Source organism: Miniopterus schreibersii (genome assembly GCF_964146895.1).
Source record: "Miniopterus schreibersii genome assembly, chromosome: 10".
Lineage (NCBI taxonomy): Eukaryota > Metazoa > Chordata > Mammalia > Chiroptera > Miniopteridae > Miniopterus > Miniopterus schreibersii.
The window spans coordinates 68,006,176-68,025,933 of NC_138110.1; the positions used below are offsets into that span (position 1 = coordinate 68,006,176).

Sequence of the window (19,758 nt, forward strand, 5' to 3'; positions counted from 1 at the left end):
AGGAGCTAAATGAGTAGACAGGAGCAGCCTTAAAGGGCAGAAACCACTCTGTTCTACCCCAGAGTGGGAATGCAGGCTCAGTGTTCCCTGATATGACTTTTCAAGAAAAGCAAAAAAACCCAACCAGCGTGGCTCAGTGGTTGAGCATTGACAGAGGATCCAGGAGATGGGGGTTCGATCCCTAGTCAGGGCACAGGCCCAGGTTTCGGGCTCGATCCCCAGCAGGGGGCGTGCAGGAGGTAGCCCATCAATGACTCATCATTGATGTTTCTATCTCTCTCTCCCTTCCTCTCTCTGAAATCAATAAAGATATATTTTTTAAAAAATTTAAAAAAGTAAAGCAAAAAAAAAACACGCCATTTTTTGTAAATATAAAATCTGTTTTTAAAAAATTGGCAACATTGGATGAGCCAAAGAAAACATTTCCATGTACCCCATTTGGATTCTAAGCCTCCAGTTTACAATTTCTTGCTGAACAAAAAATACACAGTTCTCCATGGCACAGGGATTCTAGGGAGAATTTTCTTGATGGATGGAACTAAATAACATGACTACCCCAGAACATACCCAGCCTAAGGAGCCAGTTTTCCAAAGACAGAGTTGTACATAGTGAGTCCTGTGGATGCCTGGGTTATCGGTTTAGTTCCCGCCACCCCCACCTGATTTCCTACCACTGGTCCCAGGGCCCATCGCTGTCACTAGCACTGAGCAGACCGTGGTAGGTAAGCAGGGGTTGTTTGTGGAGTTAAACAAAGTTCTGCCATCACACAGTGGTTGTGGAACTCATGCTTTAAAGAGCTCCTTGTGACAATGTGTCATTATTTTCCCACTCTTATTTTATAAAAGTGTCATAGTATGACAATCTGTTTTCTGTAATTACATGACAAAATGTCACAATGTTGGGCTCCAAATGACTTTTGGCTATTTGCTAATATTTTTTTAATGTACTACGAGTAGAACATTGGCATAGCCTCACTGTTGGTAAAATCTGCATGGACCCAAAGGCGACCCTAAGCAAAGGGCTACAGAACATTTTGACATTGGGAAGCATCATTAGCCCTGGCCAGTGTGGCTTGGCTGGTTGGAGTGTCATTTAATCCACCAAAAGGTGGCAGTTTCAATTCCTGGTCAGGGCACATGCCTAGGTTGTGGGTTTGATCCCCAGTCCTGCAGGAGGTGGCAGATCCATGTTTCTCTCTCTCTCTCCCACTTCTTCTCTAAAGATCAGTTTTTTAAAAAGCATCATTAAAATGGTATGTAATTACTGTGGCAATCATTTAATAAAAATCAACATTTATTTAACATATTTATTAAATGTTTACTCTGCACAGGGCAGTGTACTAGTTGCTGGAGGGGATGGAATAGAGATTTTATAAGTTTCAATGTATTTATTATCATTATTATTATTATTCATTGGTGGTGTTGTGTAAGCTTAAATGCTTTACTTATTTAACATACACATACTTGCTCTGTGCCAGGAACTATACTAAGAACTTTATAAAGATTAGCTTATTTGGTTTTCTAAACAACTTTACAATATAGATATTATGATCCCTAGCACATATATATCCTCATTTATAAAGATAAGGAAACTGAGGCACAGAGTTAAGTGACTTGCCTAATATCATACTTCTAATAAGTGGCAGGGCTAGAATTTAAACTCAGGTAAGTCTGGCTCCAAAATCTGTGCTAGTAACCATTGCATCAATTAGCTACTGCTGCATAACAAACAACCCCTAAATTTAGTGGCTTATACCTCCAGATCCTTAATATTTTTCATGAGTCCGTTGGTCAGCCAGGCAGTCCTGCTGCTCGGGACCATGCTCAGCTCATCCTAGCTGGGCTCACTAATGCGCGTGTGGCCAGTTGGGGCTGGCTGACGTAGCACGCCCTTCCCAGATGACCCAGCCCTCCTCCACATGGCCTCTCAGCTTCCATTGCTACAGCAGGGGTCCGAGAAGGAAAAACTCACAAGTGCCCTTTCACTTCTGTGCTTGCATCAAGTTTGCTACATTCTCATTTGACCGAAGCCAATCACATGGTCAGGTCCAAAGTCAGTTTGTGAGGCACTCCCTGGGGGCATAGACACAGGAAGCCCTGAAGTTGGGGTCATTCATACAATTAAACTACCAGCCATAGTTCAACACCATGCTGTTTTTACCCTACTTTCCAGAGTGTTTAAAATGTGATACTTCAGACTCCAAATGAGGTTTGAGAATGCTATCAAATATAGCCTTGTCGGTTTGGGAACGTAATTTTAAAAAAAACAGTAAGAAATGTGGAAAAATGAAAGGATGTTTATGATTTTAGGCTGATCCTGGAGAAACACCGTCAGAGGCTCCGAGTGAAGCCAGGACAACCCCAGCAGAAAATGGAGTGAATCACACTACATCCCTGGCACCCAAACCTCCCTCTCAGGCTCTCCACAGCCAACCCGCGCCAGGTAAACCCTCAGAAAGGAGAGCTGTGCAACATGACAGAGCCTCTGGTTTATTTGTGCCACAAAAGAGGTAGCATGATTCAGTCACCTACAGCATCACGTGAGCAAGGGTGCATGGACTTAGATGGGCTCCAGAAATGTGTGATAAAGGAATGAATGGATGGACCGATGGATGGACGGGCGAGTGGATGGGTGGGTGGATGGATGGATGGATGGATGGATGGATGAGTAGATACTAAGGAGACACCTAAGTGCTCATCTGGCTCTGTTGATGACTTATGAAGCCTCAACTAGTTACAGTATCACCCAGGTTTCTGGTGTCTTTATTTAGTGATGGTGATGTCTGCTGGCAGGTGCATGAAGAGCTCTTCAAGCTTCTTGAAAACAGCCCTGCTTTAGAAGCTCCTTCTTAGCTCTTCCACCTCACTAAGCAAAGGCTCTGCAAGAATTCCTTTCCGTGCTTCTCCAGCCTACTTTGCAATAACCTCGAACGTTTACTAGGTGCCGAGCGCTCTGCTAAACCCTTCGTGTGGATTGTCTCATTGAACTCTGAGAATCTGCCTAGGAGGGTAGATTCTATTATTGTCCCCATCGGGCAGGTGAATAAACTGCAGTTCTGAGGTGACAAAGTACTTCATGAAGGTCACATAGCCAGTGAAGCAGGACATCAGGACTGACACTGTTCCCTGTGATCCTAAAATTCCTCCTTTCAGCTTCTGTGCTCTTACCAAAGCTACACTCATGCCTCACTTCTCAGGAAAATCCTTTGATTTCTAGGCAGCTAACTTGGACATTTAATCTAAGACTGCTTTCGGCGATTACCTGTCGTACGCCTGTCCTGTTTCCCCAGTAGATGGTAGGGTTCCCAGGTTAGGCTTCAGTTATGTTTCCTTTGCAAAGAGCTGAGAAATAGCATGTACTTAGTAACTTTTTGTTTCATTGGTCAATAAAGTAAATAAGGGAAAATAATTTCTTTCCATGAAAGTGTGGCTTCACATCTCCTCCCTTCCTTATCATGTGAGTGCGTGCCAGCAATGAAACCCAGACCCTGTATTTGGGAGGGGAGGGGTATTTCTCATGGGGGAAAATAAGATTTTGAAAAGAACAAATCATATTAAATTTGTATCATATGTGGCTGGGGCCTATGCTTTCAAAAAGGTTGTTGAGATCAGTAACAGTAAGATGATCATAAACAAGAAGCGATAGTTTCAAATGAAGATTTTTCTACGTCAAATACAAGCATTCTGAGTGCTTCTGGAATATGAACAAGTCATTTTAATATGTGAGTAAATATAGGTCTTGTGTTTCTGAGTGTAAAAGAGAATTTAGACTTTTTGCATATGGCTTTTTCAACTTGATGTTTTGAATTAATTTGACTTACAGAGTATTTTTTAAATGGGACAGAATACATTACAAAAATGATTTCCACTTCCCTAGTGTTAGCATCTCTCAGAATCATGGTGTGATTGTCAGGCCAGGGAATTAACCTTGTCACAATACCCTTAACTGAACTACAAACCTTGTCTGAACTTTACCTGCTTTCCACTGATGTCGTTTTATTGTCCCAGGTTGCAACTATCCTGTTTCTCCTTAAGTTTTTGCCCAGTGGTTTTGGCATCCACCAGGGGATCTTGCCTGCATTTGATTTTTAAAACTTTTTTTTTATTTTTGTTCAAAATATTACTTGTCCCTTTTTCTCCCCAATGACCCATTCCATCCCCCTCCCACCCCCCTCCCCAGTCCCTCTCACCATTGCCAGTGACCTTGGGTTGTGCATATAAGTTCTTTGGTTAATCTTTCCCCCTCCACCTTCCCGCCCCCCTCCATCCCTCTGAGATTCCTGGTCTGATCCATTTTTAAAGGACCACTTGCCATTCCTGATTTTGCCAAAAGGTGGCACCAGCATTGCCTAAACTGAATTCGTTGCCGGCTTTGATTCAAAGTGGAGGGATATCTTTCTTCTCTATAAATGGAGCATACAGATTCCCATTTAACTGTGTTTGCCTGAGAGTAACAAAAGGAGCATTCCTTAGAAGTTTTTTGGAATAATTTTCTCCCCAAATTTGTAATATCTCCACGAAGGGATTTAGACTCAAGGACCAAATGTTGTTTTACAGGAAAAATGAAATTTCAACTTTGAAAAGAGGCGCTTTACTTTCTCCCTTTGTTTCAGGCTCTGTGAAGGCACCTGCCAAAACAGAAGATCTTATACAGAGCGTTTTAACAGGTAAACAGCCCCGTCCCCGCAGGATGAGGCAGCTGAGTATGAGAGAATGCAAGTATTTAGAGGAGGGAGGATCTCCATCCATCTCTGAAGAATAGCATTATTAATATTTCTTCTCTAAAAATACTTACAGATACACAGTCCTAGCTGAGGCCACCCTGCACGATATGATCACAGAGAAGTGGCCATACGTGGCAAATAGGGACCTATTGGTATAAAAATAATATAATCTCACAAGATATCCATTTTAAAATCCAAACATAGTTTCATCTTGGAAATGTGACCAGCTAACAGGAAGGCATGTCTTCCTAAAGTGGTGACAATAAAGCGTCATTTAGAAATACAGAGTATGATCCATTTGTGGCCGTAGAATACGTAGTGTTTCAGGCCTGTGATTCAGTTTGAAAATATTTTATATTTGGTTAGTTTCATAAACTAGTGGGACTAAAATTGGTACAAGCTTTCTTTAATACAATTAGCAGTATGTAGCAGAGTCAGAAAAATGTTCATGACACTTGGCCCAATATACAACAGAAACATACTCACATGTTCACCAAAAACAGCAGTACTGGTAAGAGCCCAAAGCTGCCAACAGCCCAGTGTCCATAAACAGTAGGGGGGATCAATACATTGTGGTACAGTCACTGACTAAGCTTGGATTCAGCTCTGGGAATAAATAAACTACAGTCACGCACAACATGGATAAAATTCACAAGGATCGTGCTGAAGACAAGAGACCAGATGCGAAAGAACACATTCTTTATGATCCCAGCTACATAAAGTTCAAAAACGAGCAAAACGAATGCATGCTGTTGGAAACAGAGTGGAGTATAGCTAATGGGCAGCAGGAACCAAAAAGAGTGCCTCTGGGTGCTGATAATATACTCACTTTGTTCTGAGTCGTGGTTATTGAAACTTGCTCACTTGGTGAAAATTTATAGGCCTTTACGTGTATGATTTATATGCTTTTATGCACGTATTTATAGTTCACCAAAATAATACCTAAAATATGCATAGAAAAAATTACTTGAAAAGAATGCATTTTAAAAAACATGTTTTTAAAGATTTAGTTCCCTGGGTAACAATACAATGTTGACACATACAACAAGAGACAGAAGTGTGAATAGAGATGATTCCAGTGTTATTTAAAAATAAATAAATGCATAGAAAAAAGGCAATGGGCCTGTACCAATATATTAGTCATGACTATCTCTGGGTGGCTTGTTTACAAGTGATATCTGTTTCTTTATATAAATGAACATTCCCTTCATGCTTAAGAGCATATGCAAAGAATAGCCTTCCATCCACAGACTTGTTTTTGAAGAAGTATTTTGTCTGGGATGTTTTTTAAACATAGGTTGGAGCATCTTGAATCCTGTTGCTCAACTTGCCGCAGCTGATGTGCTGCACACTGTTCTCAAAGACGTGGGGTTGGATCTGTCGCCAAAAATGCAGCCATTCCTTAGGATTATAAATTCTTCATATAATAAGTTATTATGCAACCACAAGGGGCCTATTTGGGCCTGAGGGAAACCATTGAATAAATCTACCTGGTTTTCCCTTGGCCTCTTTATCAAAAGGAATTGGATGTCAGGAGGATAGGCACATTATAAAAAAGGGAAGCGTATTTCAATTGCTTAAAGACCTCAGCATTTAGGAAAGTAAATTTTTATTCTGATTTCAACATTTATCCACTAGATATCTCATTTTCTATTCAGGTCTGTTGTTATTCGTGGCATATACTATTTGTGAATCTCTTGACAGTTCTAAATATTTATGATAACACGTTTTTCCCCCCAGAAGCAGAAAATTCACATCAAAGCATGGAAACATGTGAACTATGACTTAATCTAGGTCCAAATAGGTGATAATTCATTGCAGTTAGACACCCTCAACGTTAAGCACCGGGTGTTCATGGAGGGCTAAGAAAGAAAATCCTGGCACACTGTTATACTCCATTGGCTATAAGATTCATCTTCATTCCAGAAATGTTAACATATTTTTAAAGTGCATTTTCTAGAGTTGATGAAATATATCAGTAAAATAAAGCATGTTTTAAGGTCAAGTTCTTTCACCTTAAATGTTTTCCCAGCATTGGATAAAATATGTAGCAATGTAAGATGCCACTAACACTTATGGTGCTTTGGGAAAATCACATTAAGGGACTTTCCTTCACTTTATTGCTTTATACCAGAACACTGTGATAAATGTGCAAACCTACCATGTCTACAACGTGACTAGTGCCCCTTAGAGATGGTGTTGTAGAACCTGTGCAATCATTTGTTAAGCATGTACCGGCACACGGCCAGAAACGGTGTTAAATACTTCCCAGGAATTCTTTGATTTCATCATCATAATAAACCTGAACAGTAGGGAAGTATTGTGATCCTGAAGGTGGATGCTATTGGTGTCCCACCCAGATCCCCTTTACCCTCCGGTGCACCTGTCCTCCAGCTGTGCTGGGTGCTGGCTGAGAACAGCTCATAGCTTCCCCGGCTCTTGAAAAGTGCCCCCAGTAGGCTATGCCTCCCCCCACTGACTATCCCAAGTATGCAAAATGGTGACCCTCTTGCCTCAAGGTGAGGCCACCTCTGTGGTACAGTTCACACTGCACAGCTCCCGGTTGGATCAGGCGGGAGCCAGACTCCAGCTGAGACCAAACGCATTGTTATTTGGCTACTGCCCCTTCCCTATCGTCTGCCCTCACTGTCCTCCTGAGAGCCCCCGTCGGTCAGTCACATGCACCTGATTGCCCCTCTTGGGCTCTCTTTCTAGGGAACCCAAACTTATAAAAAGAAGTTACAACGGAAGAAATTGAGTCTTTGAGAAATTTGGTAACATAGTCACAAAGTTAGCAAGCCACGGAGCCACCCTGAAACCCAGATATGTTTGACATCAAAGCTCTGCTCTTAAGCTCTGGTTGGCTAGGATCAGATGAACATTGCTCAGTAAGCTGGTTGCTGCTCCTCCCCTCCTTCTGTACTTTCAGTCCTTCCAGGTCTGTTAGCTTTTCTACTCATTTGTTGCAGAAGTGGAAGCGCAGACTATTGAAGAGCTAAAGCAACAGAAGTCGTTTGTAAAACTTCAAAAGAAGCACTACAAAGAAATGAAAGACCTGGTGAAGAGACACCACAAGAAAACCACGGACCTTATCAAGGAACACACTACCAAGTACAATGAGATTCAGAATGACTACCTAAGAAGGAGGGTGGCTTTGGAAAAGACAGCCAAGAAGGACAGTAAGAAAAGGTAAGCTGAATGAATACTGTTTCCCTGCTGGCATGAGGAAGAGAGTCATTTACATGGACTTTTTTTCAAGTTCTGTACCATATTTTGGACCTATACCACTGCAAGAAGGAAAGCCACCCCACTCCCTCCATTCTATAGCTCTTCTGTCACCTCAGCTCAGTTTTGCCTGTGGCCTGAATTTCTTTATTTGAGCAAATTCTGAGAATGGGTATGCAGAGTTCTAGTCTCTGAGCCCAATATCAACTGGCTGACTTCCCATAGTACAGTGGCCAACCTGGTGGGTGTGTAATTTTTCCATGTACCTGGAACCTAGTTGAAGAGACAACTTGCCATACAGAAAAGTGTCAACTATCCTTTGCTGCCCCATTTAAAACCCACAAAGCCCTGCATAGGTAACCCTAGTGTTTGAACCTAGGGGTCCCCACAGCTCCATGCACCCAGACTTGATGGGGAGAAGCATTTCTCCCACATTTATTCAGCCAGTATTTATTGAGGACCAACTGCATGCCCAGGAGACACAGCAGTTAACATGACCTACACAATTATCACAAGTAGCTGGTAAGGTAATGCGGGAACTCTGTGAGCTTGTGAGCTACCTGTCGAAGAGCTGAGTCAGAGGGGCAGTACTCCATCCTTCCTTTCACTTCTTTACTGAGTAATTGTATCTTGATGCCAACTAAGCCATCATTTCTTAGAACTAGAGCTGCCTTAGAAGCCACCGAGGTGCACTTTTTCACTTCTTCAAGGAAGAAGCTGAAAGCTACAGGCATTAGCATCTACCCATAGTTACACAAACAGTGCCGGTGAAGCTTGGCCTAAAACTTCTCCTAAATTTCTATTTTAGTGATATGTATGTAGTCATTGGTTTAGTCATGCATTTATTTACTTATAAGTCTTATCCTACAAACTTCCAATAGAGTGTTGAAGTTACTTATAGAAGACCTGTGTGAAAATCTTACGAAAGTAAAGAAAACACAACACACACACACACATACACACAGACTGAATGGCTCCCAGTTTTTAGGCCAGCTGTCCAGCACGGGAGCCACTAGCCACAAGTGGCTATGAGCCCTTGGGAACTGGCTCAGAGAAATTGAGATGTGCTGTAAGTATAAATACATACCAGATTTTGAAGACCTTATTTAAAAAGAAAAGAATGCAAAGTAACTCTTAGTTTTAGGTGGACTTAGAATGATTTTATTTTAATTATATGTTGAAATGATAATATTTGGGGTGTATTAGGTTATATAAAATATATTATTAAAATTAATCTTACTCATTTCCTTTTACTCTTTAAGGTAGCTACTAAAAATTTTAAATCACATATTTAGAAAAACATTAAGTACATGGCTCATGTTATATTTCCACTGGACAGCATCAACCATTTAATATAATTTCCATCCTTGAACACCACATGTAGCTCTTAGCTTCTGAGAAAAGGAAATATGGGTCAGACAATTCTCCTTATGTAATGAAAGGAAACTTACTTGCTTTTCCAAGAGAGACAAACATTTTCCTAGTATTAAATTACAAAAGAATTCATCTCATGGATCTTAAACAGGCAACGTTAGGCAACAGGGGATATTTTCAACTCTGTTTTTATAGAAGATGCAGAAACATTGTTCCCATGGTTATTTTCTAATATGTCCCCTCAACACACAAACAGAGGTCCCTAAGCATCTAGTATCGAGAGATGACTCAGGAGAAACTTTCCTTCAAGAGGCAAAGCCACTGAGGTTGCCCATGTCTGCCCACCTCCATGCCCCTTCATACACCTGAAAATAACTGAGTAATGAATGGACATTAGGTTCATTAGATTCGCTTTTTTATTTTTTATTGTTTTTTAAATTATTTTAGAGAGAGGGAGAGGGATAGAGAAACATGTATGGGCTGCCTCCTGCACACTCCTACTGGGGTTGGAGCCTGCAGCCCAAGCATGTGCCCTGACCAGGAATTGAACCATGACCTCTTGGTTTATGGGTCAATATGCAACCCCTGAGCAACACCGGCCAGGCCGATTCGGTTTTTATTCATATATCCATCAACTAAATTGAGCTTTCCACACAGTGTGAAGAGCAGATCATATGAGGATAGTTTCCATCCAGACTCAGGCATGCATGATTCTGTGCTGTGCTTAAGACCTCGCTTTCCCCCAGGCATCTGTCCTCAGGTCAGCAGCACCCCAGCCTCCCCTCACACTGTCCTTAGGCTCTTTGTCTCAGGCAACCAGGGTTTCCCCAGATGTTAACTGGAGATAGTCATGCTACTCGTTGGGTTGCTGTGAAAGCCTTTTGTAAAGTAGAAAATGCCCGACACGTATTGAGTGGTCAAAACAAATGCCTTGTCCTCCGTGTTTCAGCCTGTACCTGAAGTGGGTTATTGAAATATTGATTTCCAATCAAGTGCTCTCCCTAGGAGGAGCCCTGCTGAACCACCTACCCTGCACCCCGCTATGACCTGCATGTTCTGTGAGTCAAGCTCTGTGTCTCTGCAGATCGGAACCCAGCAGCCCTGACCACGGCTCATCCACCATTGAGCAAGATCTTGCTGCCCTGGATGCCGAAATGACCCAGAAGTTAATAGACTTGAAGGACAAACAACAACAGCAACTGCTCAATCTTCGACAAGAGCAGTACTACAGTGAAAAATACCAGAAGCGAGAACATATTAAACTGGTAAGCCCGAGAAACATGATTTATGTTTGTCTGACTGGAATCCTATTTTCTATAGAAAATTGTTAATGCAAACCTTGGGTAACTTAAAGGGAGTCAACGGCAGGTCTGGCTGGCACCTTCCCTTTGCTTTCTTCCCCAATAATATGATTTTGATGCCAGGTTATGGAGAGAGGTAAGATGCATTTTTCATCTGAAGTGCACAGTTAAATGGTTTTTAAATTGTGGATTTGGATTTCAGATAAAGCCCCAGTGCCTTTGGACACACATGTATGAGCCTTTGTTAAGAAGGCTACGTCCCAAACACCTTGGATTTAGAACGAAACAGTTCATTTTATAGCTACTGGGGAGCATCCACAATTTATACATGCCTTTGAGCTAATGTGTGTTTCAGAATTTTCTGTCAACTCCGTTTGTAACAACCAGGAATTGTTCTGCCGGGAAATCTTTCTATTGAAAGGCACGCAGGACTGTCAGTTCTATCTTTGGTTGTGGTTCTGAATTATGAACAGGCCTTTTAGGCTAAATTAGACAAATGGAACTGTAATTAAAAAGTGAGGAGGCCCCAGGTAAAAAGGAGTATTTGGGTGATGAGGAAAATTAAACAGAAGACATTTTATCTTCCAAAATTGCTTTGGGAATTAAATACGCATGTATTTTGGTTAAGGATAGTACATTTCAAATGCCGGCACCCACAGTTCAAGGATCCAGAAAGAAACCATGCCATTGATACACCCCCTGCTAAATAAATATTCATTAAAAAGTTACTATTTACAAAATGCTCTGCTAGACACTGGAGGTAAAGAAGACATGGCCACCACATACTCAGAGAACATATATTAGCCAATTATATTACCACGTGATAAATGAAATAATAAAGGTACCAACAAACTGATGTGAAAATACAGTTGTAAGAACAATTTTCCTAACTCTATACACTGATAAACACCAAGAGAATGGTGTTTTTTTTTAAGTAATTGTTCATATTATCATGGGAGGTATAAAATGCATACCAAGGGACATAGACTCTATATACCTGCCCAAATAAGGATCTTCATCTTTAAAGTTCTATATCCAAATAGATCTGCAGCCTGGTTACCCCAAGTGTGGTCCTCCACTCAACTGGGTGCTTGTTATACCTGCAGCCTCCCGGGCCCCACCCAGACCTGCTAAATCACAGTTTGCATTTTAATAGGAGTCCCAGATGACCTGTTACACATTCAAGTTGAAAAAGGCAAGTTTTAGAGCTGTGGGTCCTTACCTTTGCTCAACAAGAATAGAATAAGCCTGAAATTCCTTTTCGTTGAAATGGGAAAAGAGCGTGCTCTGCACAGCTGACAGCTTGGTCATCAAGCCGCATGAGTATCTATTGGTGCCCAAGGCACAGGTCCTATGGAAATCGCTCCTGTGATTTCCTGCCTAAATTCACAATAAAAGGAAATGCTTACTTTCAAGTGGCGGTGAGTGAAAATGATGATGTAAGTGTCCCGACCTTATTTAAGTTCTCACACCTCCTAAAATCTTTCCATAGCTAGCGTGAGGGTCTGTGGGCCCCAGGGAAGGACCCCTGTTCCGGGGAAGAGCTACAGGGGTGGGGAATCGGCCCTAACTTGTTCATCTGTTTTCAGCACCTGCCACAGGTGGACCCTCAACTGTGTCTCTACCATTAGGGTTAGGTTTTAATTTTGAAATGACTTTGGTAAATGCAGGAAATTCTTAGGGGGGATCCCCCCGAGGGTTCTCCATCACTCTCAGTAATCAGCCACAGCACCACATTCAAGGCTCGACACCCTCTGCCTAGCGGGGGGATTTTGTGCTGATGTCCCTGGGTCGCTCCTCGTCTGGCGGTGCCTGGCCTGACACTGTGTCTTGTCATTTCCCCCTCCTTAGTGGCTTCGAGAGAGGCCGCCCTCGTTTCCTCACACAGGCATCGCTCTGCTCTGTGCAGAGGCTTGTGTTGCTCTGCCTTGCGTCCCACCTTTCTCCTCGGTCGTGTTTTGAGTCTCCCACGTGTTCTGATCTCTGCCTTTTCCCACATCGACCTTAACGGCTCATGTTCTTACACACCTGCCTGTCCCAGCAGCAATCACTTGTGGGCTCAACCCCGCACTAGCCCCCACCCACCGGAGTCCCCCGGGGCCCTGCCTGCCCCAGTGTTGCAGGGACAGCTCTGGGTGAATGCCCATCGGCTGTGAACAGACGGCCCATCAGGATGGGGGGCGATGAGTGCGGGTCTTGTGTCAGATCCCATCATTTCTGGCCCCCTCCCCACTGAGTAGCTGTGTTTCCTCATATACCCATTCACGATAAGATAAGAATAATCCTCATTTCATTAAACGCTAAGAAGAAATAATTTGATAATGTACAGAAAACACTGTTGTAACTGCAGGTCTTCCCTCCCCGCCACAATACATGCGTTGGCTGAGAGCTTGAGCTCCAACAGAAACGTGTGTTGCATTTTCTGACATCCCGCTGCACCCGAGGGGCTCATCACCTTCCTTCTGATGATTTCTATCGGCGCCGCTTGCTGTTGCTGCCCGCGGGGGGCAGCCTTGAACCTCTCCCTCCTGTGGCTGCCCTGCTGCAGTATGTGCCCTGAGTAGCTGTAGGTCAGGGAGTGTCACCACGGCAGGGCTGGTGTCCTCTGCCTTCCCCCAATACTCTGACTTGAACATAAGGGTCATTCGTCTTGAGAAATAATGATATAGCTTCCCCCAAAACTTCACATTCTCTGCCAGAGGACAAGTGACAAATGAATAAAAGACTTTCGGAGTGAAATAAGGAGTGAAGTAATGGTCAGAATGGGTTCTTATTTGTCAGTTTTCCTACTCATCACTGGGTAACCCTAATGGAGTCAGCATTTTTCTTCTCATGTCTGTGTGTGTGTGTGCATGCACACCTGTGTATTTACATATATACACATGTATATATTTACATATATACACATAAATGTATGTGTGCATATATATTGACATATATATGCATTTCTAACTGCATATGTAGTTAGCAATGGTATTTATATATAGTTAGAAGTGGTATTAATTTTAAAGCCCTTTAATTAGGAGCACATTAGGAGCAAAAATAAGCATATTTACATATGTGATTGGCCATTCGTGCTCCTTTTTCCCACAAACTGCCTGTTCATATCCATTGCCTACTGTTCTGTTGGATTGTCTCCTGTTTTTTTCACCCACAGAGTTCATACTCTATCTTTTCATTTATTATTTTAGGAAGTTGGGCAAGTTAGAGAGTATAAAGTGTGCTTGTATAATCGTTCACTTGCCCACTTAAAATTACGGAAGGTCTACCGTGGTCCTCATACTCGTGGAGGGATTATGCGTGGACCAAGCCTAAATGTGGTCCCTGCCAAGGGGCTTACAGTGGTTGAGAGTACAGTTTGTGGACTGACACCTACTTTATACCCATCTTTATCAGTTACTATTGTTAGTAACTGATACACCTTAAAATGTATTGGCTTAGAACAACACCCATTTATTTAGCTCATGGTTTTGTGTGTAGCAATTGGAGTTTAACTCAACTGGATGGTTCTTCTGGTCTTGGCTGGGCTCATTTATGTGTCTTTGGTTCAGCTGAAAGTCACCTAGGGCTGTGCTTCTGGAGGTTGGCTGACCATCAGCTGGGTCAACACAAATGACTGATACACATCTCTCATCACCCAGCAGGCTAGCCTGGGCTTGTTCATGTGGAAGTTAGAAGGGGAGCCAATTGAGAGCAGGTGGAAGAGGGCAAGGCCACTTAAGAGGTCTTGTCCCTCCTCCTTTGGCCAAAACAAGTCATTAGAATTGCCTAGATCCAAGAGGTAGGGAAAGAGACACTCTCTCTCATCTAGGGGAGCTGCAAGTTATATTGCAAAGAACATAGATACAGAACAATGGAGAATTAGACACCTAATTCTTAAGTGTCTCCGTTTTTTTTTTCTTGGCAAAATCTACACACAGCCCTCATCATTTGCATATGAGATTCAATAAAACCACCCATGGAAACTTAACCCAGTGCCTAGAACATGGTCATCACTCCTTACCAAAGGGCAGTTTGCACATGATGTAGAGTGAGGAGACATGACTTCCATTTTTAGTTATGTAACTTTAGCTAAAACATTTCACTTCTTAAGTGTCTGCATTATCATTTCTAAAAGCAAACGTCTATACAAAGTGCTTGTAAAGTTTCCCTCTGTAATGCTAGCTTTACTTAAATCATAGAACACAGAAATGATCCAAATCTCAGACCTTTCAAAAATAATAATTAGAGATTTCGGCTTAAGGCGATAGACATTTCAACTTGGGTTTTTCTCTTGTGTGTGCACGATATAAATCTTAATATATTTTTGTATGTGCTAATTGGTGACTATTTAGATAAGATTAGGGGGGAAGGTCAGAAAACAGAACCATCCTCAAAGGCAAAGAAAAGAATAGTTTTGACTTGTGTGGACTTAAAGAAGCTTTGGGAACAAGAGAGATTCTGCTGAAAGGAAAATTCCAAAATAGAATCCACAAGTCAGATAATTTAGTTTGTGCCCTCTGGAGCTCCAGCACTCAATGCATTCCATCTGGCGATGCTGAAATGGCGATGCTGAGATGATATATTTTGCATTAAGGGAAAAGTAGCTGGCATCTGTGGCATTTATCTTCATGGGAAGCTCTTCTGGGTCCAGCTTCCAAATGGGCTGTTGAAATATTAAACCCATGATTTATTGCTTATTTTAGTTATAAGCCACAAGACAAATCATGTCTCTTTTAGCCATGTCTCCTATGGTAATTTTTTGAAAACCTCCAGTTTGAATACTATTGTTACTTTCCCACATCTGACTGCTAATAATTATTTACTTTATTCATTCTCAATTAAATGGCCTTGGCATCTTTTAGCATTATGAAGGCTTATTCTAAAATTTTAGTGGCTTGGGTTTCTTCAGTTGATATAATGATCTCATTTGACTTGATCAGAGGAAAACATTTTCTCATTTTTTTATTTTAATTAGGAAATCTGTTATTGCACGCTGGCTCGTGTGGCTCAGTTGGCTGGGCATTGTCCTGTGCACCCAGAGGTTGCCGGTTTAATTCCCGGTCGGGGCACATGCCTGGGCTGCAGGTACCATCGCAGGTAGAGGGAGTGCAGGAGGCAGCCGATCGATATTTTGCTCTCACATAAATGTTACTCTCTCTCTCCCTTTATCAAATTTCTTGATTTTTTAAAAAAAAAATTTAAGATACTTCCAGTTGATAGCCTCATAAAAGAATACCAGAAATATCATTCAAGGGAGCATGTTACATTGATCCATTTCTACTTCCCAGAAAGCTAAAAAGCTGACATTTACCTCGGCATAATTTAAAAGTGAAAAATCATTTTAAATGTTGTACATTCACTGGGCCAATTTATTGACATAGACTAGGAGTCTTGGTCAGATTTTCACCTTATTTGCCTAGCAAGAATAAAAAAATTCCCAGGATCTTTTAAACATTTAGATTCAAATAAGAAGCTATAAATTTTGTTTAGCTATAGAAATAAAATAAAAAATTCATAAGTATGAGAGAATATCTCAGAGAATTATCAAGATAGTTGCCCTTTTGGTCTAAGAATTTCTCTTCCTCCTGAAAAGAGAAGAGAGCTGGTGAGAGTGTCAGCTCCATGTGGACAGGGCCTGTCTGTCAGATCACAGCAGGGCCATCCACACTACCACGGTGCCCAGTACTGCGTAGGTGCTCAGTGAAAACTGGCTGATGAATGAATGACCATTTCTCCATTGGAATGGCCAGGATAAACCCCTGTATAAATACCCACTTAGTTTTTAAGTTGTCAGTAATGCATTTAGTTTATAGATCATCACTTAGTTTAGAAGAATCGTAAATTCCTTGTAGAAGAAAAACAATTTATAGTGAAAGTCCAGAATGGGTGCTTTGACTAGCAAAAAGGAAATATCTTCTCTAGGTAGTAGCAGAGCAGGAAGGAAGACTGAGTTGTGTCTGAAGTGTGGACATTCAACACTTGATTTTTTGCCCGTTTTCCAAAATTATCCTTCTTAGAAGAGACTTCAAAGATCCCAATTTCTGTCCACATATTTTTTATCCCTTTTGAGCTGGAGTCAAGAAATTACCCTCCTCCCTCGAAACCATCCTCTCACCCTCAGATGATTCAACCGAGTGAACTTCAGCGTGGATTTGAGAGCAAGCATGGAATTATATTCCCCTGCGGCTTTTCTTTTTTGTTCCTTAAAAGGTTTGGAACATGTAACTAGGAGAGTTGTTATGGTTGGTAAATAAACAAGCAAAATTATTGAAATGTGTCTACTTCTTTGGGCCAGAAAAAAAAAATCATATTAAAAGTTAAAATTAAATGTTGTTTACTGCATTTCAGCACACATACCCTCTTGTGTTATTTCCTAAGAATTTTAAATTAATATTTTCTTCTTTTCTGTCTTCAGTGAGTTTTTTGGCTAACACATGATAGACGGGGTCTTTGAGTAGAATATGTCAATAAATACACCAGAAGTGAGTGTACCCTTGTTAACTAAGAAGCATTTTAATTATCCTGTGAAAAATTCTTCTTCTGGGCCCTGTTTTCACATTTCACGCAATAGAAGCTCTGAGCACAAAACTCAGAGGTCTCTTCATCTTATTTGGGTGTTGAGTAGTGAAATTTTTTATTTCTGTGTTGTTGATTTTTGCTGGGTTTTTTTTGTGTGTGTGTTTGTTTTTTGCTCTTTTGTCAGGGTTCTCTTGGTTACAATTGGCAGAAACTCATGTTGGACTAACTTAGACAAGAAGAGTATATACTGGAAAAATACAGGGTGGACCAGCTAATAAAGAATTGACTGTCCAAATGGCGGGACCGGGGGTGGGGGTGGGGGGGAGGCGGTTGAAAGACAGGTGCTAGAAACTGCTTTTCAGCTCTCACTCTCCCCCACCCTCCCTCACCCTCCCTCTCTTCCCACCTCCTCCTCTTCCTCCTCTGTGTTCTTTTCTCTCTCCTTATGTTTTTTATTCCCTCTCTCTGAACATTAGAATTATTATCTTCCAAAGCAGCAAACAGGCTTCCCCTTGTCAGAAAATATAGACACTGATCCCTTCTAAGTTGCATTTCTTTTTCCAGTGACACGTTGGAAAAATCTTGGGGAGAGCCTCATTAGGATCATGTGATTGGCCAAACTTGCAACTTTAGACCAATCTCCTATGGCCAAAGTCAGGGTATGACTGATCCAACTTGGGTGAAAGCCTCCCCTGGCCAAGGGGTGGGAATAAAGAATGCCCAGCTCCCAAGGGAACCCCTTGGGGCACAGAACCAGTTCTCAGAGAGCGAGGAAGAGCTTCCTGGAAAAGTAGTGTTGGGGAGAGAAAACCATAGGGGAGCCCTACACGCTCTCTTTTTAGGGTAAGGAAGAGATAAATTATTGATGCATATATGTAATCCCATTGCCAATTAATGCGACTCTACCAATAGTGGCATCTTATTAACAAAGTTATGATATTAATCATTCTGCTTCCTAGACCTTAACTAGAGGAGGTTGAAGTGAAAACAGTAAATGCTGTACAGGCAGAGCTATGGTAAGAGTGATTGTCTTTTAAAAATATCTGGAAAGGGCAGAATATTACAGGGATGGGTCTGTTGTAGGAGAGAGTGGGGGAGACCAAGAGTAATGAGCACAATAGAAGGACGTTTGCATGTGTCCTATTAAACACAGAGATGTTGTCCTTTTTCAACACATATTCTTTGAGATTCTAGGGAAGCCCTGTTTTTGTTAGTTGCATGCAAAAGCCACATTTAAAAAACTACACCTGGATTTCACAATAAGGCATTTGTTCTTAAAGGAATAAAACATAGCTTCTTAAGCACCAAAATTATTCAGTTTTGAAAGTATTTCCAATAAGATAGCCCATGGCTTGGACATCACACTCCATAGCTATCACCAAGGCCATGGGCACTGTGATTTTAAAACTTAAAAGATTTTATTCACAATATGTTTGAGTGTCTATTTTATGTAGAACCTGGGAGTCCAAAAATTATTAAGGAGATTGCAATAGTAGCATCCTTTTGGGGAGTAATAATAAAGTATGTAGACACAAAGGTAAATATCTGTATGTAATATAGAAAAAGCCAACCAAGGTGCCACGGCCTAGAGTTATCTGGGCAACCAAAGGTGGGAATCACCAAAGACTAGTTTAGAAAGGAGAGGGGCATGGACAAGGGGAGATCTTGGCTAGGACCTGCTCTCTTATCAGGAGCAGTTACAGTGGCACAGTCCAGTGGAAGTTTCTGTGATCATGAGAATGTTCTGCATCTGTGCTGTCCATTCAAATGGAAATATCATCAAGTGGAAGAAAAACATGAGAAAAAGTATAGAAACATGTATGTGCCTGGACAGTTCTGAGAGCAAAATGCTGCCTAGTTTATTGGAAGTGCTGAATGCTGATAAAGAAAGGAAATTTAGAGCCGGAACATATTTGCAGATAGAGAGCCAGGTAATGATTCAGTACATACCAAAGGGAAGGCTGTTTGGGATGAAGCGGAAGGACTAAGGAGACTGAAGGCAGAAGGGAATGCTTGCCAAGTCCAAACTGCAGGTAATGAAAATCTGTACCAGAAGGATGTTAACACAGAGTCATGAGATACGAGTTGACAGAAGAAATTAAAAAGTCACCATGACTCATTAGATGAGGGAACTACCCAGGAGGGAAATCACAGGTAATGTCCACTTTTGCACCTGCAAATTGGGTGTCTGGTGAGAGTCCACTTCCTGATTCATAGACGGCTGTCCTCTCACAGTGACCTCACATGGCAGAAGGGGCTAGGGAGCACTCTGTGGTCTCTTTTATAAGAGCACTAATCCCATTCATGAGGGCTCCACCTCCATGACCTAATTACCTCCCAAAGACCCCATCTCCTAATACCATTACATTGGGTATTAGGATTTCAGTATATGAAAGTGAGGGTGGGGGCCGTGGACATTCAGTCCATAACAGAGGGCTGCTTCTAAATCACCTCCCTCTTCCTCAATAACCTCGACGGCTCTTCTAAACTGACTTGCACAAGTGTCTCCTGGGAGTCTTGTTAAAATGCAGATTTTGATTTCAAGTTCATCCGGGGTAAGGCCTGAGAATTTGCATTTATAATGTAACCCTTGGCACTGCCAATGCTGCTGGTCCATGGGCTACAGTTTGAGT

At 41.7% G+C, this 19,758-nt stretch overlaps 1 protein-coding gene across 2 annotated transcripts in view; it reads left to right on the forward strand.

Annotated features, from left to right (window-relative positions):
• Positions 1-19,758, forward strand: part of PLCB1 (phospholipase C beta 1) — a 532,520-nt gene that overhangs the window by 450,848 nt on the left and 61,914 nt on the right. For both annotated transcript variants that reach the window (XM_081149520.1, XM_081149519.1), the window contains exons 24-27: positions 2,311-2,443; positions 4,614-4,667; positions 7,694-7,913; positions 10,408-10,588. In XM_081149520.1, the coding sequence (XP_081005646.1) occupies positions 2,311-2,443; positions 4,614-4,667; positions 7,694-7,913; positions 10,408-10,588 (588 nt within the window). The remainder of the gene's footprint in view (positions 1-2,310; positions 2,444-4,613; positions 4,668-7,693; positions 7,914-10,407; positions 10,589-19,758) is intronic.